This window comes from Tyto alba, unplaced genomic scaffold (genome assembly GCF_018691265.1).
Source record: "Tyto alba isolate M040663 unplaced genomic scaffold, T.alba_DEE_v4.0 Super-Scaffold_3, whole genome shotgun sequence".
NCBI lineage: Eukaryota > Metazoa > Chordata > Aves > Strigiformes > Tytonidae > Tyto > Tyto alba.
The window spans coordinates 13,050,879-13,078,122 of NW_024881304.1; the positions used below are offsets into that span (position 1 = coordinate 13,050,879).

Here is a 27,244-nt window from a genome sequence, read left to right on the forward strand (position 1 = left end):
GTTTCTGTACCTAATTTTCAAAGCAGGCTTAGCTATGCAAGCCAGAGATTTGCTCAGAGTCCCTGAGTGCAAGTTCCTAAATCACCAGCCACTAACATATTCCAGAACAGTTTTCTGGCCTCAGACTGCTCTTCTCCTGCCTTGCAGCAGAATGGCTGGCTAATTACTAAGTGGAAAAAATTTGGTCTTGATTCTCACCCAAGCCTGGGTAAGTGCAGGAGAGAGATCAACTTGTTAGCCAGGAGCACGTCAGGTGCCAGCATCTTAACAGAATGGGCTCTTAGTCTTTGTCCTTCAGTATCCTGTCTAAAGAGCATTGGTAATACCTGTCTGTTACTAAAGATAAGTGCTCAGACCGTATGGTTATGGGAGCTTTTAAGTGTGAGTCAGGTCATCAGTTGTGCAAGGTACATGCCAGGCTGCATAAGGAAATGCTTTCTCAAGCTGCAATCCTTAGAGGTACAAAGCTGATAATAGCATTGTACCAGCTGTGTCCCTGGTTCTGAGAAAAACCTGATGTGCATCAACCCAATTTAAATACCCAGCATAAGCCCTTAGTAGCAAGTGTGACACCTGCTCTGTCCAGTTTGGAATGTTTTTAGATACATCTCATGCACAGATCACATCTGCAAGGTTGGTTGTCATACTGTAGTACAGGTGCCCATAAACAAATGCACGTTACCAATGATTCTCTACTAAGTCCTACAAGCCAGTAATGTAGAGAATGGTTAGCCTGGAGCACGAAGGACGAAAGCAAAAGGCTGTTCATCTAAATGGGGTATGTTAATATTTGGATAATAATATAGCTCTGAAGACCAGGAGGAGTTATGCTCTTTTCTAAAAATGTTGTTACTGTTTTATGTTTGGGTTTGCTTAAAGAACATACTGGATAGAGGAGCAAGAACCTGCTAGTGAACTAGAAGTGGCGTCATGGTGGTTTGCCGATAAGTGCTTACTCTAGAATTTACAGTGGGAATGCGATGGGTCCTTTCTAGTCCAACCAGCTACTTGAGATGCTTTGTCATGTTAACCACAATCATTAAAAAAAACACTAATAAAAATCTTCTTTTGGTTGGGGGTTTTCTTGAGCCGTTTTCACAGCAGGCTGCGTTTGCTGCTGGTTTCCCTGAATGAGCAGTGAGCTGTGTATGTCTGGCAACTTTCACAGTTCTCTGGCTAGGTCTGGATGGCCTACTTGCACTGAACCCCCTTGTAAGCAGGGCTATTCCCTCTGTTCTTTCTTATTATGCGTCTTGTTTTACTATCTAGAGAAAAATGCTTGGTAGCCTTGTGCTGATGAGTTAGATGAGTACTGCCTAACTCTGAACGGCTACTCCAGCTCTGAGTAGGATTGGCCCCTATGCAGAAGTTAGTGCTTTAAGATAAGGTTTTCCCAATGAACCCAGGTGAGCCCATGCATAAGGCTTTGTGCAGGTTCCAGGTTATATTTGCAGCAGATCTTATTTTCTGTTAGCTACAGCCACATAGGAACAGGTTTTTGCCATACTGAATCAAACTTTTTAAATCGGTGTATTTATAAAGAGGCTTTGTGTTCTTCAAGGCACCTCTGAGACTTCAATTGCACTGGTCATTCTTCATCGGTCAGAACAAGCAGGAAAGTCTGGTTCCACCCAGGAGATGGCAGCATTGATGCATGCAAGGAGTGTCCAAAAGTTAAAATGCTTTTCCCTGAGCTGACAGTGGGAAAAAAATTACCTTCGTTTAATTGGAATATATGCTGTTCTAGCAATGCACAGGTAAATGTTAACAAAATAGACCTAATTTTAGGTTTTCCCTAACTAGCTAATTAAAAATGCACTTAGGTTTGCATCTAATTACTGGATTCACCCTTTGACCTGGTAATGATGTAAGACAAGGATTTTGAAATTCAGTGCTCTTTTGTTCAGAAGTGGTTATAGTATTAAAAGGTTAGAAAGATAATAGGTACTAATATTGTCATTTCTGCATACCTGCTTTGTAAACTAATAATAGCTTTGCTTGTAACTGTAAAATCGGGTTTTGTTAAAGCTTAAATCTAAATATCCTTGAGCCTTTTGTTTCAGTGTTATTGTCTTCCTGCCCTTATAGTATGTATACATCTGCACTGATATGGGGAAGAGAGTCTGAAGACTGGAAAACAGTATTACATGACCTGGTAAACAAGTAAGGAGCTTATAGGGCAGCATCCATTTTTCCCCTGAACTTGATCTGTAGGAGCTTGATTCTGTCTTTCTGCTTCTGTCAAAAGATGGGAATAACTCCTGGCTCCAGAGCTTGCTTGGAAAAATGAGCATGGTCCTATCAACAGTGTGTTGTTGTCTGATGCCTTAATGTTGGCAGGGGTAGCTGAAGGCCCACTGCTGTACCCTCTCCATCGCTGGCTATGCAGATGTTTGACAGAGAGCTAATTTGTCACAAAGTCATCCCCCAAATTAGCAGGATGCACCAGGAATGGTTTGGCAGGCTGTATTGTGCTCTTCTGTGACAAGCAACAGGCTACATCTGTGTGAACAGCCAAGAGATTAAAAAGCAATTTCTTCCTGGGATCCTGGTGATTAGGGAGGTGAATGGGCTCCCACTGTGAGAGGTGACATTATTGTCTGTCTTCCAAATCTATTTATCTAGGAGTCAATGCAGGTAACAGCACATACGTGGACAGTTACTGTGGAGCAGCTGCACAGCTTTATCTTTCACCATTGCTTTTGCCATTTGTATATAGCTTTCAGATGTCTGAAAATTTAAGTATGAATTCTCTTGGTGCAGTGTTATTATACTGGTGCTGCTTGAACATATTTAGCTAAGAAGGCAAATCATGGAGGTGTGTGCTGTGTTCTTTTAACTTTGGCAGTATTACCTGGAAGGTGCTGCAGTGATTGAGATCTGAGCATAATAGACTTGAGATCTTTCTGCACCTATCCCAGGTTGTTACTTTTTTTTTTTTTAACCTCGTGGGCTAATAAGATATGTGTGAACTTAATCTTGCATACTTCCCTTTAGAGACCCACGTTTGACATCAAAAGAGTGCTTGGATTTACTGGTTGTAAGGTACACATATAGGAATAAATAAGGTAACACATTGTAAGTTCAGGTGCACAGTGAAAATGTCACCATTCAGTGGGATGTTGGCAGTTGCAGATTGTGGCTTTTTTAGCAGCAGAAGTGCCCTATGGAGCCAATCTGACAGTGCAGCCTGGGTGACATGAGCCTTTATTTCCTTTCATAACAGCACAATGTAATCACTGTTTTTGTTCTTGTGCAGCCACGGACTCCCTTGTAAGTGCAAATTCAAATGGGAGAAACATCAAAGTTAATTTGAAATGAAATGCACCCCAAGTAGTCTGGGGGAAATGGAGACATTACTTTGTAGCCACCCTTCTCCTGCCAAAACTGCAGCACCCCAGATGTCAGGAAGCCACGCTGTGTTCTTTGTCTGGTCTTGATTGACTAGATTGTTTTCATCCGAGCCTTTTTGCAGCTTTCCTCCTGCTTCCATGTTTTTAAGGAATAAAAAGCTAATATAAGGACATGGAGTGTTATGAAGCATGAAGTTCTATAAATATTTATGCTGAACTATCAAAAAACTTGACAGTTCTTATTTTCTTGACAGATTGGGGTCACTTGTTATTTTTGACCCTGAGAATTGAAGAGCACATGGAGTTAGATCTGTTTGTAATGACTTTTGGATATTGTTGTCTGGTAAACTTGTAGGAATGCAACAGGATAACGCACTTTTTCTTGGTCTCTTTGTGAAAATGGAACTTAAACCTTGTACCGTGTGATCCACAACTGACCATTCAGGTTATTGTCTCTGTGCAGTGGGGCAGTGAATTCCGAAACTTTCTTTGGCACTTGCGGGTTTCTGAGTCAGCAGCTCGGTTGCTCTTGACTTGAAGTACTCAGCGATCGCCTTTATTCTAGCAACCGCAGTGTGTTCCTGAGTCTGGCACGTGATGGCACAGAGGAAGGCTTAAAATCTGGCAAAGGCCCATGGTGTCTCCAGTGTTTTGCCACCAGTCCCAGCACTGCATTAAGTATCCCTGGGGCCAACTGAAGACAAACGCTTCTTAAAAGTTTTAAGTGCTGATCAAGGGGCATTTTCTAGAGAGATGAGAGGTTAGTAACTCTCCGATGCTGTGGGATCCTCGTTCTTCAAAATTATGTGCACACCAGCTTAACTCCTACCTGAAGTTGAAATGGCAGATGAATGTTTTAAAGTCAGGTCTGGTTTTTGCTGAAATCTGGGGCTTTGTGGCAGCAGCCACACTATTACATTCAGCTGCAGGGGCTTTTCTTGCTTAGTAAATTAATTGTGTAGGAAAGAGTCAATCCAACGCTTCTCCCTGAATGAAATCCAGTGTAAGTTTTAAGGTAAACCGTGAGTGTATTTGGTGTATCTAAAGCTAACTGGAGTGTCTCTTGCTGTCAGTCACTAGAGGGCACAAAGGAACTACCTAGGAAAGAAGTTTGTTGTTCTTTAAGACCTGAATTTCCAGTTTAGATCTGTGAAAGTGGGGGGAGAAATTCCTGTGGCTGCCAAAAGACAGGATGGCTTCAAAATTTTGGTTTCATTGGTGATTTTTGCCACTCAAATCTACTTCTGTTTTGGAAGTTAAAAATTTCAAGGGTAATTCCATTTTTCTAGTAATACAATTTTGTGTTCAGAAAGTACATAGCTGTCAGACCAAATATATAACAGCTTTTAAGTTCAACTCACATAATTACTAAAATTATTTCCTCATTTCTCAGGTTTCTGTGCTTGGAACAATCTCCAAATGTGTCTGCTACATGGTGAGTAAGGCAGCAAAAGGAATTGCTCTCTGAATGTATGTTTCTTTTGCAGGTGGCATGCCTCATACGGGTTCCATCTGAGGTTGTCAAGCAAAGGGCCCAGGTTTCTCCTTCCTCGAGTACTCTCCGAATTCTCTCCCACACCTTGTATCAGGAGGTGAGTTCAGAGCAAAATTTCAAAGCCTTTGCTTCATTCTTCCCACTCAATACCATACAAGTCCAGAAGCATTTCTACAATTTCATTCCAGTTCTGTGCTTTCCCAGCACTTTTCCTAACTATCTTATGTTGTTAAAAGCAATGTTCATGTTATGTTTAAGGAAACCAAAGCCTTGCCTCTCCCCCATATGCATACACTTACATGCACACTCTGAACAACTCTCTTTCCTCCTCTTTTTATATGGGATACCTACATGTTAATAAAAAAAGGGAGGGGGGCGGGGATTTAACTTTACAATTTCCAAAGTTCTGCTTGTATTTATGCAAATAGTCCTTCCCTGGAACAACAGAAATCAAGTCTGTGTATCTAGAGTTTGCTGAATGGTTTCCAATTTTTGAAGCAGGCTCTGGAGGGGATGTTCTAAAGGCACAATTTCAGAGAGGATCTGTGGGAACACTGGAAGTGAGTGCTTATCCAGTATTGGTAACTTGTGAAAAATAAGGGCTTTTGTCATCTTTTCAGTAGTGACTCTGTTCCTTCCTATAAAAGCCTGTTTGCTACTGTTTTTACTGAGTCTCACAAGGGGTGTTTTTCAAGTTGTATTCCATAAGAGAAAGTGGCTCCTGAAAACACTGTGGGGAAAAACATCGTATGCATTTTGGTGTGTAAAAGCCAGGAAAAGGAAGACATAAATATGACCTTTAAATGATCCACTTGATTTTTATTTGCTGGTAAAGGAAAATTATTTTGATAACCCTGCACAAGAGTGTTGCTGGGACTTCATTCTGTGACTTGGTCATTCTGCTCTAAAAGCTGGTGCTCTCAAAACTATGTTTTTCCCCTTCTTTGTAGCTGGCCGGAGAGCCCTAAGACTTGCCAAACACTGGAATAAAGCATCCTGTAAGATATTAAACACAGTTTTATGTACACTTAAAAAAAAATTGTAATTGTTTTGAATGTTATCAGCTGGTTAAAAATACAAAATACTTGTCTTCATAAAAGATTGGAATCGAGACTTAAAGGTGGCCGTAAGAAGCTGTCACCCTATTGGTTCATTTTGCCTGGGCTATTTAAACAGAAGAGTAGTAGTATCCACCACCTCATAAATACTTTGAAACTTTTAGACCAAAATACTGGTCGAGTAGATTTTGAAGTAATGTGTTTCTGTGCCTTCTTGCCCTTTTAATTTTAACTGTATTTCCTTCTGTATAACTCAGTATTCTGAACAATGGTTAAGCGATCTTTGGAATGAACAGAAAACCCTCCGGCATTGTAAATCATGGAATACAGTATACAATTTTATAATCAATATAGTCAATTTGCAAGAAGTTCAGGTCTGACACTCAGTAAGGCTGCAATGCTTGCCTCATAATCACTGATAAATTGTGGTCTTTGGCAAACTAATTCCCTATAGCTGATGTGTTTTTTTTGTTGGTTTACAGGGTATTCAAGGACTTTATCGGGGTTATAAAAGCACGGTATTAAGAGAGGTAAAACACTTGTCTTTCTATTTTTTTTTTTAATTGATTTCTTTGCCTCACTTTGTTTTCTAGCAAGAGATACTAGTACAATTGAGATCAACTGTTCTAATCATAAGCTCTAAATTCCAGCATATTTCATTCTAGATAAGTCACTAGGCTGTAATTTAAATGGAGTGCTGATAATGTGCACTTAGAAAACCTGTGATACATGCAAAAAGTCATCTGCTGTCCTGTCTCAGTTCTGTTGCTGCTAAATCATAAAAGGATGGAAATGTATGTTAACATGATGAAAACTATAAAACTAAAGTACTGGAAATTTCCTCAAGTCTTGTGATTGCATCATGTGAAGTATGTATGCCAGCAATGGTGAACTAGTGACATTAGCCCAAGTTTGGCACAGACAGATTTAGGCTTTCTTTAAATATATTTGTCAGCAAATGCCAAGAGATTATCTGTCATCTGTATATAGGGAGGATTGTGCTTTTTTTTTTTTTTTTAAATGTGTGAAAGAAATGCATTTAGTCATCCAGTCTGTAGATGTGATATGGCATTACTTAAGTCTAAATCAGAAATACTTCACTGTTGGAAAAAAACTGGAACTAAAAATATTTTGGCCTGCTTGGCAGAAAATAGTTCCTAAACTAAAATCTCTTCATAATCGTATTTTGAATTACAGGATTAGTGTCATGGAAGTGTTTGATATGATGTGTGAACTGAAGGCAGATTATAAAGAAGTAGGAAAATATACTAATGAACCCCCAGTCTAAAACTGTTTTGAATCAGATCCCCAGAGGTCATCTTTTGACAAAGAAGTTGTACCATGGGTACCTCAAATAAAAAGATGAGGCTTGACTCCTACGAAAACATAACTGCTATTGTCCAGGAAGAGTTCTTTACTTACTGTGTTCAATGTGATATGTGTGCTTGTCTTTTTCTTATATAACTCAACTGAGTAAGCTAGGTGTGGATCTTTGCTTCTTTTGGTTTTTAAACACAGGATCAGATCTGTTGGCTGTGTTGCCATTGATAGTAAAGCCATATGCAGAGGCTTTTTTTAAGCCTTCATTCAATAGCTCCTCTTCTAAAAGCCTTTCTTCATACTGGAAACTGTTTTTAGGACACTTATGTTAGCCAGCTCTTGTTACAATTACAGAATAAAGATGGATATTACCTAAAATAAGAAATACCCAATTCAGTGTTCCTTAAATTGCTGGCAAATATTAAGGTACTGCAGTCTATTTTAGCAGTTTTTGAGTGTTTAAAAAATTAGTTATTTGTGCAGAGATGACACCTGCTTTTCTGAAATGTAACTCCCACCATAGCTTCATCCTGTACTTATTTTCTGGCTCAATAAACACATGTTATTCACTCAGATTTCATTTGGAGACGGGCAAAAAAGGCCAACGAATCATTTTGATTTCTCTAAGGGGTTCTGAATAAATGAATAAATTTAAATCCCATTGAATATAGATTTTGCATACTAACAGATAGCTAAAACACATGGTTACTACTGGATGCTATTCTCCTTAAAATTTGTTTTGACATATGTCAGGGTGGTAATTAATTTGCAGACCATATTCATGGCATAGTGTGTGACCCTGCTGAGATAACTTTGTTTACTCAAAATGGCAGCACTTTGTTGGAAATTTAATGGGGGTCCTCTCCATTATGTATATTCATAAAAGATCCTTCAGAACTGATTTCAGTTGAAGTATTGCTATTTGGGAGAATCTGTCCAATAGAATAAGAAATAAATGATTACCAAATGAAATGTGCTTTCTCTTCAAAGTGAAACAAATCATAGGTGATGTTTAAAAAAAAAATAAAAAATAACGTTGTATTTAACACTGTTAAGACCATTGCACTTTCCTGACACTAAATAGTGTAAAGCCATGTTCACTTGAGGAAGAATATCATATTGAACCTTTAGCTGGAACTGTTGTAAGCCTGACGTTTAATCCTGGTATTTTCCCTTCTCTTTAAGTACACTTCTTCCTTTAGGGAAAGTTTTTGTTTTCAGATAAAAATCTGTATTAATTCATTATTGGACACATCCAGGTAGCTGCATAGCATGTATAGACTGATATTTAATTCGAGCAGACTTGTATACTTACAGTGCTTGTTTATATGCTTTGGTTCTTGACTTACACAAAACCTTTTGTTTAGTTACAGTGGAGTGGGATTTTTGGATAGAGGGGCTTCAGTGCATGATTTTTCATTTAAAGAAAATAATTGGAAGAGGCTGGGAATATTGATGCTTTTCAGATGCTGATATTCTGGCACTGGCAAAATTCTTGAACCAGACTTTAAGAATTCAATTTAATTTTAGTTGTTGCATCGGGATAAAATTATGCATATTACATAAAGCAGATTTCAGTGCCTGGACAGAGATCTGCTTGCCAATTGCTTGGACTTAAGTGAAAATGAGTCTGGTTATAAAGGGTGTGCAATGTTGAAACCATGTCTTTTTGCTGTACCATAGTAGATCATTTCAAGGCAGCCTTATTCTGCTCCATGTAATCTGCATTAGCTGCTGTGCTGCTTCTATTCTGGTGTGAGGTAGTTGTTTCATCCTTCATTTTTGATTCTCTTTCATTTATCCCCTTTATTTTCTCATCAGAATAATTTCTGTAGAGATGCATATTAGAAGAGAGAGAAGGTGGCTAAATATGTAATGCTTTTGGAAATAAGTTTCTCTGAGTGAACCTCAATGCTTGGAAGTTTTGGCTATGACTCCTTCACTTGCCTCCTTTTTCGTGCCTCTTCTCTCACATCTCCATTACATTTCGGTCTTTACATCTTCCTTTGATGTAGTTACACTGAACTAATCTTAAAACCAAAAGGGAAATGAGGTACAGTGCATCATTCTGTTGGCAGTAGTAGCCTGAAAGACATCCGTGCACCGAGAGGAAAGCTTTTGTGATAAAGCATAAAGTGGGAGTATGGTTACTGGGTTGCTGAATGAGACTTTGAATAAATAGCAGAAATCGGAGGCTGCGAAACGATGTGGAATTCCCATGATGTCATTTCCAAAGGAAATCCAAGTGAGAATTGTCCTTTCCTATGGTTGTAGTGTACCAGTGTGCATTGGTGTGGAAAGTCAATCATGCTACTAAGAACAATCAATGAACAGGTAAATTTATTCATGTTTTCCACAACAGAGACAAGTTAATTTGTAAAATCTCCAAGCCATCTTATAACAAGGCAGGAGCAGACTATAAATCCACTGTAAATCCTCTAGAATTTCTTAATGGGAATGTAGTTCTGCTGCTGAGATTTTATACAAGCAAACAGAGCCAGATTTTTAATTCCTGCATAATTCATTTTATTAACTATGACCAAGTAGAACATCTGTTAAAATTCCATAATGTTCAGTTCATGGGAAAAAGAGAGAAACCCCTGAGTTCCTGTTGGAGCTTTTCCATTTCCATTAATGTTACAGGACTCTAGCAGATGTCTTAAAAGACATTATTATGAATGAGTGGACAACACAAAAGAAAAGGAGGTGCCTTATCCAGTTTCCATGTACAATAGCTCACTGTATAATGAGTTACTTCACCCTTTGTATGTCTGTGTGCAGGTTGCAGCTTTGCACAAGCAGTGCCACGGTTAACTGTAGTGTCCCTTCTGTCATGAGTTACCATCGTTTGAAAGAACTGAGTCCTGAGTGGGTGTTCTGTGTGTTTTTAATCTATTTTGTCACTTATAAAAATATTGCAGATGGACTGGGCCCTAGCCCAGAAGTAGATTCAAAAGGAGCTAAAATTAATATTAAGCTCTTCCTTAAAGACAAAGGGGATGGAGGATGACTGACTCTTTATAATTCACAGATGTCTTGAGACTGAGAATTGCTTTCAAATGTCGGTCTTTGCTGTGCAGGTAGCCCTGAGGAAGTGTGTCCTCTGTGTTGCTTCGTAGGCTTTTCGGAGACAACTCAGGCTCTCTGCTTGTGGAGGCCTTCATTCAGGTGAAGGTGGTAATGATGCTTTACTTCACAATGTTGTTTCAGAACTCATCTCAGAGCTCTGAATTTGAAAGAAATCTATCGATAAATCTGTACTCACTCTTGTGCAGCATGCTATTGATCTTGCTCACAGTGAGATAGCCTAGCCATCACTTCTGGGAGTCATAGCTTTTTAAGTTAGTACAGTTGTGGGTTGGTTTGATATGGTTTTGTTTGTCTTTTTTTCTCATCAGTGTATGCAAGTCAGAGCCCTAAGTGAATAAAAGCAGCTACTGCTGTCTTGGGAGGGAGAGAGTACTCCATGCTACATTAATTTTGGGGAGGAGCAGGACAGCTAGTTCAAAGTATGCTGTTGCATTAATGAGTGGCAGCAATGTGACAAACAGGCAACAAATTCAGGCTCTTCTCAACCTCGGAAAGTCAAGAAGTAATAATGTCTCCTGAGGAGGTACCGTTTGTTGTATGTATGCTACAGAACTATGTTCCATTATAATGTGTTTATCAGAAATGATATGGAGGATATACAGTGCAGCCAATGCAGATGAAGAAGGAGCTAACAGAAAAAAGATGGACAAAACTCCCCTTCTTCCGACCTGGGAGAGGGAATCTAAAGCAACTAGCAGCAAAATAGACCTTAAAGGCACACCTGCTGCATTTTCCAAAATTTAAAGGGTCAGTGAACAAAAGATGTTGAGAAGAGTTTGTATAAAAATGTGAAACCCAGCTGAGATATGTTGGCCCTGTTGACTGAGGGAGGGAGGGGATCTCTGAGGCCTGAGCTCGATAGGGAACAGTCTGCAAACAGGGAGCCTAGTTTGTTTATCCACAAAGGGCAGTTTTGCATGCTTTTCTTTTGTTAGGACATCTTTATATAAATATCCTGTTCTCCTAGCTGTTAGAGGCTTTTTTAAGTTTATCTCTGTTGCTGTAGGACAAAAAGAATGTTATTAATACATTCTTTTACTTCCACAATTAAAACTTCGATCTTCTATCATTATGTATTACAGAGCAGATGCCGATAGAAATAGGCAAACAGGACACTATCTTAGTACAATATTTGGGAAAAATAAACATTCTCCTTAATGAAATATGTGCAGTATCTGTCTTTTGTTACCTTCTGGAAAGTTGATCTGGTTTTATTTTATTTTGCGATACTAGATAGGATAGATTTAACCAGGAATTTGTCAGGCAGGATCTGTAACATTGGGTTTTTGACTTTTAGTGAGCAACCAGCATTTCTTTGACTTGAGTGTTTCCATATAGAACAACAGTCTCACGAAAGGGATAGGAGCTGTAAAATGGATTAACTAGCTAGTCTCTGCCATATGCAGAATTTGTGACATGATTAATGGGGAAAAAAGTTGAAAAATAAGTCCCTACTTTCCCCTCCCCGCCCTTAGCACTACTCTGTCTTGGAAAGCCGATCACTGGTGTTGTATCAGTTCTTGTATCACTTGCACACTTGTTTCTTTCTAGATATCTATATTCAAGGGATTTTCATTTTGAAAGGTGTATAAGGGTTAAAGGTAATTCTTGTGGAGTAAAAGCAGGCGACAAGTCTATGTTCTGGGATAAGAGCTCAGACACATCGTAGCTCGTGACCTGGAAAACTGATAAATGGACAAAAAGAATACCTGGGCTTCACTGTTGTAGGTTATGCTCATTATCTTCTCCCTGCAAGTGCTGGAATAGTACTTGGAAATGAAAACAAAGATCTCAAAAAGCACTTACAAATTACTTTAACAGAACAACAAAATAACCCTGTTTTTTCTAATTTACCAGTTTTGGGAAATAGGTTTTGTGACATGCCTGAGTATCAAACAAACTGGTCTGGGTGGACAGAGACCTCAGGCAAATTCCTTGAAGTTTTGAAGTTTGGGGGTGGAGCTGTCTTTTTTTTTTTTTGTTAGGCATGTGCACTGATCTCAGATTTTCCAGTTGAGTGCTTTCTCAGGCTAGGTGCAGTATCCATATATACTGGTTAGAAGCAGAATGCAGACATCCTTGCTGCCATCGATTTGCAGTTTACCAGTGGAGCATACAATTATTACATCTGTTCGACATCAGTGGGTATCTTCAGATTAAAAGAATATACGTAGAGTGTTTCTGTATTCTGAAAAATACAGCCCTGCATCTGATGTCTTTGAACAGAAAAAACACTTTGAAAATTGTGTGCTCTAAAAATGGCTTATGTGATTTGATGATGCAGATTCTTTCCATATGAATGTGTATGCAAGCAGCATCTTACAGGAAGTATATTCTACTGCATGCTTGAAACAGAGATACTATTTCCATACATTCTCTAAGCAGCTTACTAAAGCATTTTTGCAAGTGATGTTTTCTGCAGCATTCATGGTGTAGGAATGTGTTTTGTGGGTCAGTAGCAACACTGTGGGCAAGACCAAGTTGGGAAGAAGAAAATGCTTAGCTTTGTTCTGGTTTTCTTCATGTTGTGGTATTTTTGTTTTTGTTTGGGTTTTTGTTGTTGTTGGTTTTGTTTTTTTTTCTTTTTTAATAACCAAAGAACTGTATTCTTTACATTGGCTGCTTTTAATTTTTACATGTTTCACAATGGTTTGAAGGCCACACTTCACATGCTATCTCCAGTGGAGAATGTGAATTTCCCCAGTTTCCCCTCTAAACAAAATTATCTGTGACAAAGGATCGGGAAGTGGTTGCAAATCTCTCATGAAGGAAAACACATAAAAAGCATCGTAACAAGAGGGAGGGCAGGCACCAAGAGGTACGGTCCTTATTGTAAAAGGAAGAGAAAAGTCTTGAAATAGTAAAAGCAGTAAGTAGCAAATAAAAGTGATTATAAGGGGCATTTACAAAAAAAAAAAAAAAAAAATCTATCTGATGGTGTCATTGGATGAATATCATCTTTAACGCTTTCCAGGGAAAACTAAGGATATTAGAGTTACTGGAATAACTTTGACTCTTCTGTCATTGTAGCCTGATGGCATGACACTGAAGTCAGGGGAAGCCACTACACGTCTAGTGGGACTAGACAGTTGTGCCTACTTTGGCACAATTCAACTGGCCTTCACACTTGTGACTTTTTAAAAGCAAAAAAGAAAGTATCAAACAAATTGGTAAAATTCTTTGGCTGAGTGGTGGCTTTTAGTTTTAATTCCACAGTGACATTCCTGTGTGGGCAACTGTGTTTTGTCTGTCTAAATTCTTTCTGTAGTTCTCAGTAGGAGACAAGACTACTTCTTTTACTAAGTTGTAAAGTAATCCTGCCAATGGCTGAAGAGTTGCTGGGCTGTGTCTGATGAAGACGGCATTTCATTTGTGGATGGAGGAATTTCTGTATGTGCTGAATTGGTTAATTCTCTAACCCTAAAAAGATGTGTGTGTGTGGTGTATCTATTCATATAAAAATCTTTACAAAGAGACATGGATGCATGTACATGTAAAATACGGTATTGTTTTTAATAATACCTTGTCAAGGGTCTTGGACTCTCTGAAGCAACTAGTCCTATAAATGTGTGTGATTGGTCTGGAACAACAAGCAATTTAGCAATTTTTTAAATGTACAGGATTGTTTTTCAGGGGTGAAATACTTGCCTGAAGTAGACCAAAACATGATTTTTACAGTAGAAGACTTCCATCAGCAGAATCACGCTGCTGTCAGTATTAATAGCAATTACCTGGTTTTCATACTTGGGCTGCTATTGCCTAGTTTCTCTACATCTGCTAGAAATCAGAAGCACAGTTAAAAGAATCAGCAGTCCAAGATCAAAAGCTTTTTCCCCAGATTCCTTGTATGTTGTTACCTCAACCAGCCATTCTGTTTTAACACAAAGACCCCAGTGTCTGCTCTGGTCAAGAGAAGATGCACTTCAGGACCTGAGGGCATAGTGAGAGTTCTGGGGAGCAGTGCCGGTGTGGCACCAGGAGCTTGGGCTGTCTGCTTTCTGCTTGCCTTTGGACTTGGCAGTGACTGAGAGCCTTTAACACTTGCAAGTCTCCAGCCACTAATTGAGTGGTGGCTGATCTTGCTTCCTCTTTTATCAGAAAGATGTTTTGTTGCTTTCTCACTTTTGGAAAGGCAATGTTTTCATGTTCTGTAGCTTGTTGAAATAGTTCAGCAAGAGGAGGGTCTGAGGGTATTGACACACAAGCTCTAGTGATTTGTTTGGGAGGATCCCCTCCTTTCTGTTTAGGGGTTAGCACCTCTGTAGTTTAAGGTAGCAGGAAGCGTAGTGGGCTTTGAGCTGGAGGTCGAAGGGAGGGCTGGACATGTATACTAGCTGCTTTTAGTTCTGGTACAAGGTAAGGAACCTCTGGCAGTGGGGTGAGGCAGGCAGCTGCGGAAAATAACCCAGCACTGATGGTAAGATTCTGTCATCCATACCCTCAATATGAAAATTCAGATCTGCGTGTATCCATAATAACATGCTTGTAAGTGGTGCTGGTTTTGGTGGGAGCCTTAGAGTTTGAATTGCCGTTTGTGCAGATTTTTGAAGATGGCAGTGATCATGATCTTTCATCTATAGCTAAAACAGGAGATTTGAACAGATGTAGCTAAAGCATGCAGGAGAGAGAAGACTGAATTCAATCAACATTGCTGCTGCTGAAGCTATGCCTTCATTTGGCCATAAATAATTCCACCCAACCCTGACATATGCAAATATTAGGCATCTACTGAGAAATATGAACCTGAAAACTTGAATCTGAAACCCAAAGGTTGTGGTGAAGGTGTGAAAAAGAAACCAGATCTGTGGCAGAGAGCTTATGTAATTTATCACAGTTATGATAATAAGCATGGCGGGAGAGGCCCTTGTGAGAGTCTGCTATGAGAGCAGTTCTTCCAAGTGCTTAATACAGATCATACATCAGTTTTTTTGAGACTATCATATTATCTTGCAGGAAATAAGAATTGATTCCACTATTTCAAGTGAAGGAGAAGAGACCCCCAGAAAACAGAATACAGAAAGTCATAAATAGCTTCAGAATATTTTAAGGGCCAGATTTAGTTAGTTTTAGTGGATGGAATAGATGAAACAATTTTCTGAGCTTGTTAAAGGGGAATCTTGGGAGTGCACTAGTAATCAATCCATATAGTAAATATTTTGGACAGTTAAGGGAAATTAAGTTAATTTTGGGCATGGAAATTTTTGCTTCTTTTTAATTAAAAAAAAAAAAAATGGGAGCACAGTGACCTTCCTTGCTATGGGCATATTGACTTCAGTGCTACAAGCTGTCATGCACTAGAGGGCACACAATGCCTGTGCTTGCTGCAATACCAGCCCAAGGAAATGCCTATCGCAAGGGATCTAATCTAAGGGTGACCTGTGGATCTTGGAATTGACTTTGCTTTAATCTTGCCTCTCAACCCAGTTGCAAAGGAAACATAAAATTTGAAATGTTATTAATTTTATTTGACTCTGGGGACTAGTCCCATTGAATTTCCCGGGGCTAACTCATGTGAGTAAACGGAGTGAGATTTAGTTTGGAAATGATTTTATGGATTCCTATTTTTTACCTTTGACTAGGTTTTCATTTGATATAAAGTGATTGTGTAAGGTCTGTAGGTCTGTTGCTTTCCCCTTGTATTCTTGCTCAGTGGAATAACACCTATGTGATCATAAAGAAGAGAGAGGAGGTTGTACAATCATGACACATGGAAGCGTCCATGCTGAAACTTCATAGTTTATGTAGTAAGCTATTTTAAATTTTATTTTAGCATCAGTTTCTGCCAAGATTCTGCATTTCTTTAGCTTATCTGTTTTTAAGAAAAATACAATAATCTTTATAATATTTAGGGCAGTCCCCATGTGGTATGCACCTTATTTTGAGAATCCCTTGTCACGTCATATGTAGTTGGAAATGCACATCGGGGATGGAACAGGAGAGACGGGCGGCAACATGATTTTCATTATTTTTATAGAAATGTAGGCAAAGCAGGCCTGGTGTGTATACTGCAGATGGAAATAGTGTTATTAAATCAGGCTCTTATCTCACTTTTATTTTTCTGTTAATTTTATAGAAGCTAATAAAGTGTAAGCTCTGCAAATTTTCTTTTTATGCTGGTTCAATATGTGAAAATTGTATTCTTGCTTTTCAAAGCCAGCAGGTCGAGCTACAATAAAGTAGAGCTTGGCCTGAATGTTTTGGCATCAGGCTGCAGATACAGCAATGCTTGGGTCACTGTGCCAGATCTGGCTATCCCAGACTCAAGCGCTTCCCAGTTAAAGGCTGCTGGTGATGCACAATATGTGACATGGATGACCTTCTGTCATGAGTAAACTGAGGCATCCCAATGCTCTTTCAGGCACAATAACCCCCCCCCAAAGCCATAAATGTAGGCCAGGATACTACCCCTGCTTTCCCATGGGACAATATCTAGTACATTGTATTCTGTTTGCATTTGATGTTGTGCAGTCTCATAATGTAAAAGAGAAGAGCAAATAACAAAGTATCCATGCATATCAAAATAAATAATATGCTTGCACCTCAGTGGGAGGTTATCTGCATCATTCTTGCTTTTGCTGATATGAAATCCTGAAGTGCAATAAAACATTTTAGGAGTCTCATGAAATGCAAGATCATAAGGCACTTAACTGAATCTTGTCTTGCTCACTTTAATGTGCTGAATGCCAATTAAAGCAAAATTTGGCCCAGTATTAATTTTGCCACTGGCTACATACCTCACAGGTTTTGGGTGGATACTTTTTTCCCCTTTTTCTCCAACTCTCCCAGCATTTTGCCTTCTGGCCTGTACAGCTGTGCTGCTAGTATACTTTCTATTTCTGGAAATGACCCATGCAGTTAGGTCAGTTTGTTTTAGCCTTGCTCCTTGTTGCTGAAGTAGAATAGCACATTTCCCCTAACTGCATGAAAGCCAGGGTAGACAATCTTGATAAATATGATTAATGGGCCTCTTTGCTTTGCTCTGCAGCTGAAGGCTTCCTGAGATTCTGTGTCAGAGGGACTACAGCTCCCCAAACCAACCTTTATATAGGAAGTGTGTCTCAGGTTCAGTTAGGTTGTTGATGATATTTTTATTCACAGCTTCTGCTATAGGAAAGTCTTTGCAATTGAAATACGGTAATAAGAGTCAGAAGAGGTAGTATTGGCAGGAAAAATAATTCATAAATATTGGTGAGTTTGTATTTTTTCCCTCTGTCTTGTTACCTAGAAGTTTGCTGGTTATGTTTCCAGTGACTGAAGTTAAGTCTGGGGTTAGTGAGATGTTGAATCCCTTGCCCTGATCAGTAGGATAGTAACTATGATAGGAGATAGTAGCAAGTGATAGTAGCTTTGAGTCAGCTATAACTTGTCAGTACAGGGAATATATTTGTAGGTTACTGTTATGTTTATCTCCAGTAATATGACTTAAATAAATTAATGAAACTTGACAGAAAATATCTTTTTTGTTGTCACTTTTGTTAGAAGGAAAAACAAACGAGTATCTCATTATCTTGATGAAAAAATGTTATCTAGATACTCCAGCAGTTATGTGACTGCTCCTTCAGAAATGGAATTAAGGAATATAAAGGAAAAAATTCCCACACTGATGTGAGTGAGAATAAAATAAAATGTGAGATTGGCATCAAGGAACATTCCGCTTGCACCTCTATTAATTAGCAAACATTCAAATTCATGAGGGTACTCTGAACTGTCCTTAAAATTCAGAGGCCAGACTTTGGCCCTGCAGTGGGAATTGCTGGCTGCAGCACAGGCTGAATCCATCTAGCTTTCCTGGTGACTGCTATGCAATTGTAATTGCAGGAGCCCATCAGCATTCTCAATAATTGAGTACAAGTCTTAATAGCAAATAATCCTCTTGAAGTTGTTCCCCCCTCCACTGCAATCAAAGGAGAGCTTTGTTAAGGCATTAACTAACAAATTAGCTCCTAAATACTGGTAATAACCTATTTCCCATAGATTGCTTTTTAATTATAGCCTAAACTGCGTGATTCCTGAAATCACTTCTTTGGCAAACCAATGTTTGTGGTCATTTCCAGCCACTGTAACTAATTGGCAAACCAGTAATTTTTAAAGTCTTTACTGATATCAGAACACACTTTGCTTATATGTTCCTGCCTGCAGAAATATTTCATCAGTGTTTTTTTTCACTGTTATTAGTATTTTAATTTAAACATATTGGGCTGTGCTGTGAAATTGCTGTTTTAGTTTTACTTTCATGTACAATATATGTCCTTATTAGATTTTTAGATAGCATAGATATTTTTCCATTTAACTGTTACAAGAAACTATTCCTAGGAGGGAAGAGGAATTAACTACTTTATTTTTATATGTATTGGTTAATGCAGACTATTTATTTTGCTAATCTGTGTCGCAGCAACCATTTAGAAAACTAAATTATGTTTGTTTTTTGGAGGGATGGGGTATTTTTTGTATATTCATTGCTTTTCATCTTCAGATCTTAATAAAGGCCGAACGTCTTCCAATATATCATTCTGCTTCCCTTGAAACCTGACTTTTTTATAAGGGAGTACAGCCATCAAAATTGGCAAGCGTTAAGCCTGATAATTAGTTCAATATAGTGACCATTTCTGTGAATTACAAGTTCAAAGCAACATATGGACATGGATGAAATCAGATTTTGGCATTTCTCACTTAGATTGTTTCAGGACACTGCTGGAGCTTCTTTGATCTGTAAATAACAACTGCAGTTCAGTGCCTTACTTAAAATACATCAAACGCATTCATGACTTTTGCTTTTACATATAGACCTCACTTCCAGTTACAGTTTTGAAACAGACTAATAATGCTGTTAATGTTTTGAGATTGGTAGCTTTCTCTATGAAGGGCTAACTCTTTTTCCTTCATGTTTTAAGAGAAGCAGCAACCCTATCGCTGTCTTAATGTGCACCCCAGACTATATCAACAGATGCTTTATGAAGTCAAAAGCAGCTCTCTCCTGTCTTGCAGATCCTCTACAACCTGATGGCAATCGGCGTTTTCCTTTACTTGTTCAACAGTATAAAACCAGTGAACCAAAAGTTTATTTTCACTACACTGTGCAGTAACTTACTTCAGCAACTCCTTTCCCTGCTGTAGCCTGCACACAGCAGCCTTTTTCCTAGTTTTGAACTTCATGGTGTTTTTAACTGTGATGTGCCATCTAGCAGACAGTCCCTGGAGATAATCAGACAGGCTCTATTTGTTACTCCTTAAAGACACGCACAGGTGCTGACCTAGTTCAATAAGCAACACTGCCTTTCAATAGTTTGTTAAATTCACTACCTCTGGGCTTATCAGTTATGAAAGGGCCATATGATTTCTTGGTAGCACAGGAATGTGGGGAATTATGGCTTCTCAGTGTTTTACCATCAGCTTTCCAGCTGGGTAACTCCATTGCTTCTAATTTAATTCCCAGTGTTTTGCTTAGAAAAGTTCAGCATACAGCACTAGTGCGATGGGGTTTGTTCTGCTGCATAGTTAGTGTAATTACCTGAGTTCTACATAAACACTTATGAGTTGTTTTCACAGTGCTTTGGAGTCTGCTGAGATAAAGTTCTTGTTTTATACAACCCCTAATGTACAACTTTGTACTCAGTGAAAATTCACTGCAACCCTCTACCCCCCCAAAAAAAAACCCATAAGATTGGAACTTAGCTGAAAGACAAGCTTCTTTTCTAAGCAACCCTGTCCCTTTTCTGTTTATAGAGACTTGATAAGATGCCAGATACCTCACACTTGGAGCATTTAGTTCTGTGGGTGGCAGATGAGAAAACCCAGGAGGCCTGTTAGACTTTGCCTGATGGGATCAGACCCATGTTCTGTCCAGTCCAGTATCTTGTGTCTCCTTGGGGCCAGATGTGAAATCCTCAGGGAAGTTGGGAGGTAGGAGAGGTGCCCTGCTGTGTTTCAGGCTCACAGCTGGCAGTTGTTAAAAGTCAAGCATTCAACCTCCCTTCTGTGAGTCCTTGTTCCTACCAGCACCCCCAACACAAATGACTGTAGAAGTAGGTATTACAAATCCCAAACTTTTACATTAACCCTTTTAAATGGATGCAGCTGATCAGAGATTTCTTACCCCAATGATTGATATTTTTTTGGGGGGGGAGGGGGAACACAGCTTATATTTATTATCTGGGAAAACAAATGATCCTTTCTACTTATTCCTCATTGATCTTTCCCTTCAAGACTCTCCTTTAAAACGCCCTTATTTATTTCTGTATCCTGTCTTACAAAACATTATCTTAGAGAGGTAAACTTAATCTTTGTGGACCAAATAATGCTTCCATCAGTATTTCCCTGCTGACTTCCCTCTCGGCAGAATTGTGAGCCAACAAGTTGGGGCAAAGCCCAAGACCCCATGTCTCCCAGACCTGTGTGGCAGAAGCTTCTCCAGGGTGACTACGCGGTGGTCCCTCACCTTTGTTGCGAAGGTTTTTTTTTTAACGTTTCAGGTCATTGTCTGAAAAGTAATAACCCAGAAGAACAGCTAACAAAGCTCTGGACAGAGAAGATGTTTCAGAAAGAGAGATTCTCACTGTGAGAATTCTTGGCAGGTTTGGAACAACTTCACCCCACACCTGCTGTGCTTGACAGAGGATCCCACTTTGGTGTTGGGTGGGGGGAAAAAAGTTACACACACCTAAAGAACCCTGGAGTATGTATATATAGTGTGGTATGAAAGAGTTGGCATAAAAATTTACCTGGAGCTGTCACAAAAAAGGAAACAACAGCAGAGGAGAAGGAAAATCTGAGTAGCAGCGACAGAGAATATTGAGGTGCAGTGAGAATAATTGATGCTCTAAGTGTTGTGTAAGTTCTTGTGTTTAATTACAGACGTGGTCAAAACCTGACAATAGGAGGAAGAGTTTTCAACTGATTTTGTGCTTTATCTCCATTGATTTCCCTTTGGGAGCAATGCACTTGCTTATGGATGCCTCAGGGTTCTTGTCATGTGCTCTGGCTAGCTGTAAGGCCTCGTATTTTGCAGAGAGAATGCCCTGCAGAAAGGAAATGGGTTGCACACGTAATTTTCAACATGAGAAATATCTGTGGGTGCTTTCAGTGTGGTGTTCTTTCCCTTACCAGTTCTAAAGGTCTTTGGTTTCTGTACTGGCTTTTAAAAATGAAGAGAGAATGTCACTGTAGGTAGCGTCTGTGGTTTTAGTTCTTTCAGAAGTTTTGATAGACTCTGCATTTTCTAAGATAAATGATTCAGTGAAATTTTACTCTTTAGCTTGAGTGGTCTGTATCATTGAGCTACTTAATTTTTGGTTTGCTCAGCTAATTGTTCAAGCTGAAGATTCTGGCTTGACCAGTTGGGAAGAGAATGGGCTCACTGGTCTTGTAATTGATGAAGAGCAAAAGGGCAATGAGGGCTGTTCTGAGAGGGTAAAAAGGGTGCCTCAGTGAGGGCTTTGGGATTGAATCTCAGAAGGATTTATTTTGTAAATTAATAGCTGAAGCTTCTGGGATTTGGTAGAATTAGATTCTGTTGTCTGTAGTATTTGTATCAAAACTGTATCCCACAAGATTATATTTTATGCATTTTTTAGTTATGCTCTTTTTTCCCCAATTTATTTACCCTCTTTGGGGCTCTGAAATATATGCTTGTTTTTTATGAGTGCTAACACTTCATCTTAAAGTAATGAACGGGAATTTCATTTTGGATTCACAGCTCTGTCCCCAGTGCTCTCTATTGTTCTTTCACTTTGGTTGTAAGTCTAGATGTGTGTTTAATCTGTTCATTTTGAATTTTAGATGGTTGAGAGATGCTTATTCTGAATAGTTAATGGTACTAATCATTATTTTCAGGACATGTAGTTTCTGAAAGAATGCAATTATAAACTAAGCCCAGGAATTTTTGTATCGGGTCAGGCACTTCTGGACTCAACTGTTATTGACTGGAAGAAGAATAAAGCTCATGGTGCCTCTACAAATCACTGAAGTATTCCCTTTCCTGATGTTATGATACGTCATACACTCTGTTGAGAGACAATATGGATGTGCCTGGAGGATAAATGTTCTCTGCATAAACTTGGATGTTATTGTGTCTTCTCACTGTGCCTTTTATGATCCACATCTCTCAGGCTGATATGAATACAAAAATATGAACTGCTTTTAAAAAACAAAAGTGTGTGTATATATCTAACGACAGTAGAAAAAAATGTCTGAGAAGTCAACTAGATGCTATGGTGAAGTTTCAAACACCGGCTAACAAAAAGTCCCCAGTGTGTTTGTTTTCATTCCTGTACTTCTTTAGAGCGTATTTCATGATTGTTGATGCTTGATTCAGAATTTTAGGAGGGTGCTTGAAGAAGGCAGTGTGACTGTGTGTGATTTAATAGGCTGGTGAACTCCTGTTGCCTCCGTGCATGGTGAGTGAGAGTAAACTCACCCTGCCTAGATATTCCAGATGCCTGTGAGAGAAAATAAATGGGGGAGAAAGCAACAACAATTTGGGCAAGGAAGGAATACTTAAAAATAAATGTTTGGGGCTGGCAGACCATGGGGAGAGAATTCTGTGTGAAATCCTACAGGGCCATGGCTTGTTCAGAAAGGCAAGATGCAAAAGATCTTTAGTCCTTTGTTTTACTCTGAGTCAATATGTTGCACAGATCCACAGGTCAGGTGAACATAAATTGTGCTGTTGGAATTTATCCGGCCAGTAACTTAACCTCTGACTCACTCCGACAATGGTACAGCATTACAAATGTAGTCTTCAAGGAAGGATGAACAAATTTCTTAAGCCATTGGGCACAAACAAAACCTTTAAAATCAGTCAAGAATACCTCCTTGTTCCACTGCTCCATCACCCCTCATGCCCTGGAATGGATTTATTGCGGCTAATGCTAGGAAAATTCAATCTGTCCATTTGTGTTCTGTGCTCAGAGTGACTAAAAGTACCTTTCCTCATTTTGTCCAGCTCATGTTTAGTTCTGTGTCCTCTTAAAAACTTCCAGACCACCAAGTGTGATGACTCTCATCACAGACATGAATATCCATGGTTTGACAAACTAACCTCTTTTGATAATTTACTTCAACAGAAGGGAATGCAAAAGCAGAGTTTTCTTGAGAGTCCCCGCAGTTTAGGAATTAACTAATTCAGGCCACAGGAATCCTGTGTATTACTAAGGGACCTGGAAAGAATGTCTTCTCTCACCTGTGATGTCATTTTACCTTCATGCTCTCCCAAAAATCACCAGACATGCAGAGCTCCCACTGACAGTGGGGAAGGAGCTTAGTACTTCCAGAAACAAATAAGGCTGTTTAAGTGCTTAATTCTGGTTTAGCTCTCTAACTGTTAAGTATATGAGCTGGAAATGTCTCTTGTGTGTGTAAGGGAACTATTTCCATTGCTAAATTTCCTTTCTCTGGAATTTCCCCCCATTTTTAATTAAAAAAGGGAGCAGAGCTGGGTAATATTGGTAGGAAGAAACCGACACAAGGATCCAATATGAATTTTGTTCTAAGTAGGTAGCTGGAAGTTCCTTCCTGGGTTATGAGGCAGGTACTGAAACATAGGACCACTTGCTAAGATTGATACTTGATCTTTCAGTCCCCATGGAAATGATGATCTTGAAATGGGATGGCCTAGAACAATTTAAAGTATTTATTCCCAAGGCCTGTGAATTGCCAACACAGGGAGTACTTTTACTGTAACAAAATACTGTGTACTTAAAGAGAATTCCTTCTTTCTGAGGAGAAATGTGACCTTGATTAAATTATTTCTATTTTTAATCAACTTTAAGGTCCCTGGAACTTCTAAAGTTCTCAGCAGCTGTTCCTCAGATGTCTGCTGGCCTGTTGGCCTCACAGATTTCCCCATCTCCTCGGGAGGACTAAGGGCTCTGAACACATCCTAAACAGCCAGAGATAACATTTTGTGGCCAAGAAAGACTAAGTGGTGCTCTGAGCTTGGGAAAGGGCTCTGCAAATGGTCTCCAGAGCTTCCCCACAGAGGCTGTATGTTGGAGAACCCTGTTAAAGAGCACTTTGGCTTTAATAGTTGTACACTGATCCCCAAACACTAGATCTTCTTTCTGCTGCCAATCTTTCTTTTGTTCATTATGTTTCCTTTGAGAGCAGAATATAGGCAGAATCTCTTAGGCTCTTGCTTTACTCTAATCCAGCACCACAAACCAGAAATCCTTGGGGTTTAAGCAGCTTCACCATTTATTTACACAGGTCTGCAGTGGCTTTTTGTTTTCTTTCTTGTTTCGTCTGTGGTTTTCCCCCCGCTGTGTTTTGGATGGTTCTGTTTTGTGTAGGAAATTCTGAAAGGCTGTTTAGCTGCGTGCATACTGCATTCATGGTATGTTCACCTAGTCATCTCTGCACATGGTGCAACACATGACCAGCACATCCTGTTCTCAAGGCTACATAATACCTTTTCTTCACTGAAGTAGTTCTGTAAACAGCAGAACCACATTTTCCTATGGACCTCTAATCTACAGTGCCCCTGCTTTCCCTATTGTGATGACTCAAGCTCTCCTTTCAGGATCTCAAAACTTCCTCCTACAGCCCTGAGCAGTTGGTTGAGCAGGTGATAACAGATGCTGGGATGCTTCCCCAGGTCGCTGCGTGCTGGTTGCCAGCCTGCGTGTACCCACCGATTGCCTGGCCAGCAACCACAGATAACTACTGAGCTCCTTCTGCAGCCTTTTCTGCAAGGTGGGGTTACCGGATGGAGTCTCTGGGCTCAACCGAGATGCTTACAGTTGTGTTTGAAATGTTTATTTGATGTTCACAGAAGTTTTAGGAGCTTTGTCCTTACTTCTGTCTTCTTTGCCTAAAATCAGGTGATGAGTTCAAAAGGTAAGGAGAGGGACAAAGAGGGCAATTTCATGCACCACATCAATACTGAAGCAGTCTAAAAATGCACCTCTATACAGTCAGAGACAAGATGTCAGTAAATATCCTATTGAATGGCTCATGTTCTCTTACTTACTAGTGTAGCAGTGAAATAATTTTTTGGAGCCAGATGATAAACATATGGTGGAGATGGTAACCTTAGTACCGATTAAGTATTATTATCCAAGTGATTAACTGGAATTTTACCATCCAGAGATTGTGTAGTTGGAGCTGGTGTAAGGCAAAATCTAACAATGCCAGTGAAATTTGGACCAGGACTGTGTTATGGTATTAATAATTGTCCAATACACTGAGTTTTACTGGACTAACCAAATTTTGTCATTTATTATGTCTTGAGTACCATTGAAAATACACGGGCTAGAGGCTAAATATCTGTGGAGATTAACAAGTTGAAGGTTTAGTTCAGGACACTCCTGAAACCAGTCAGGTATTAAAAATGAGGAATATGTCTTGGTGCAAAACGTCCTCGAACTTCATCAGCTCACATGGCCTTTCAGTAGTTGTTATGGGTAGTCTGCAAGTAACCACACCATGACGTGGGTCTGAGGTACTACTTTCCTTTTCCTGGTAGCTTTGAGAGTGTTTAATTGAAGATTTAGTTATGGAATTTTCTCTCTATGAGTAGAATTCCATAGTTTATTATAGTGAAATTCCTGAAATAGCAAAAAAAAAGCTTATAAAGGAGGATCAGGGAGTTTTTAAAGCCAAGATATTAGAATTGCATGGTGGTGTATGTGCAATGGGTTGTAATGGCTCTTACTCATCATGAATCAGGCTTGCAAACATACAGCATTTGCAGAGGTGGAGTTTTGCTGTTGTTGGCTTATTTTCAATTAATTGTATCCATACTAGATAACTGTTGCAGGTACTTGAATTGGTTTAGAAATCTTTTTCTTTTGAGATGTCTGATACTTTGATGCTTTTAAGCTTTAGCACTGGTAGTCAGGTTTTATGTAAATATAGCAATGTTATTTCTACCACTGGTGATCTTATTTCTAACTACAAGCACTGCTATTTAATTCTGTCAGAGGTATTTCCGTAATTAAATTTATAGTGCAGCCTAATAACAGTTCAGAGAGCATAAAGCTCCCAATGTGTTTTAATTCTATTTGAAAATGGATATGCAGGCTACAGTTTGGATCAGAGACAGTAAAATTGGATATCATTTTGTGACCCTAAAGCTTTGCTGTTCAGTCACATCTTAAGAGACCACATTACTGGAATGGAAGAGATTTTTCTACAGGCATATTTTGAAGTATTTTAGTGCAGTAAAGAAAAATCACAATAAAATAGAACTGTTGGCATTTCTGTGTATTAAGAACTGTTCTGCTCTCCAAGCTTCTGTTGACTTCTTCAATAAGATGTTTGCAGGGGTCAGACTGATTCCAGGCGTCTAGATGGAAGATATCCTGGTTTCTTTACCTGATGAGACATGTTGAATTAACAGGAAATTACTAGTACCTTGTTTCTCTCCTTCTTGTATTTTTTCATGAGAATAATCAGGAGATAAAATAAGTTTGTTGCCTAACAGAGAAATGGTCAAATGGTCCTTTGACAGTAAAGAAATGACAACATTAGAAAATCTTATTGACCAGAAGTATTTTTCAGGTTTTGGAAACTGAGGTGTTATGAATATGGGCACAGTGCAGATGCCACAGCTTGAATAAACTTTCTCATCAAGAATACAGGTGTACCTTTGGACAAAAGAATGCAGAATTGAGCATTGCTCCCTTTTTAACATGAGCTTTACCCCAATATATCCTCTAATGCCTGTGCTTACTCTAACAGAAAACCGTCCGATTACTAGTGCCTATAAACAACAGATGGTATCTTCTGAATGTGTTATAATATGAGAAGGTATTGAGTATAGATTGAGACCATGCATATTTTAAATCAACTGTGTCTGTAAACTCAATTTCAGTGTTACCTGTGCTTTGAAGAACTTACGATATTTAATACGTCCACAGACATCCCATAAATTCTTACTCGCCCCACCTGCCTCCCTGTGCTAAGTTCCTGCTGTTACAAGTAGAGCTTTG

The 27,244-nt window shown here is 39.1% G+C and overlaps 1 protein-coding gene across 5 annotated transcripts in view; it reads left to right on the forward strand.

Annotated features, from left to right (window-relative positions):
- Window positions 1-27,244, forward strand: part of SLC25A26 (solute carrier family 25 member 26) — an 87,611-nt gene that overhangs the window by 13,588 nt on the left and 46,779 nt on the right. For all 5 annotated transcript variants that reach the window (XM_042799895.1, XM_042799891.1, XM_042799893.1 and 2 more), the window contains 2 exons: window positions 4,841-4,945; window positions 6,389-6,436. In XM_042799895.1, coding sequence (XP_042655829.1) covers window positions 4,841-4,945; window positions 6,389-6,436 — 153 coding nt within the window. The remainder of the gene's footprint in view (window positions 1-4,840; window positions 4,946-6,388; window positions 6,437-27,244) is intronic.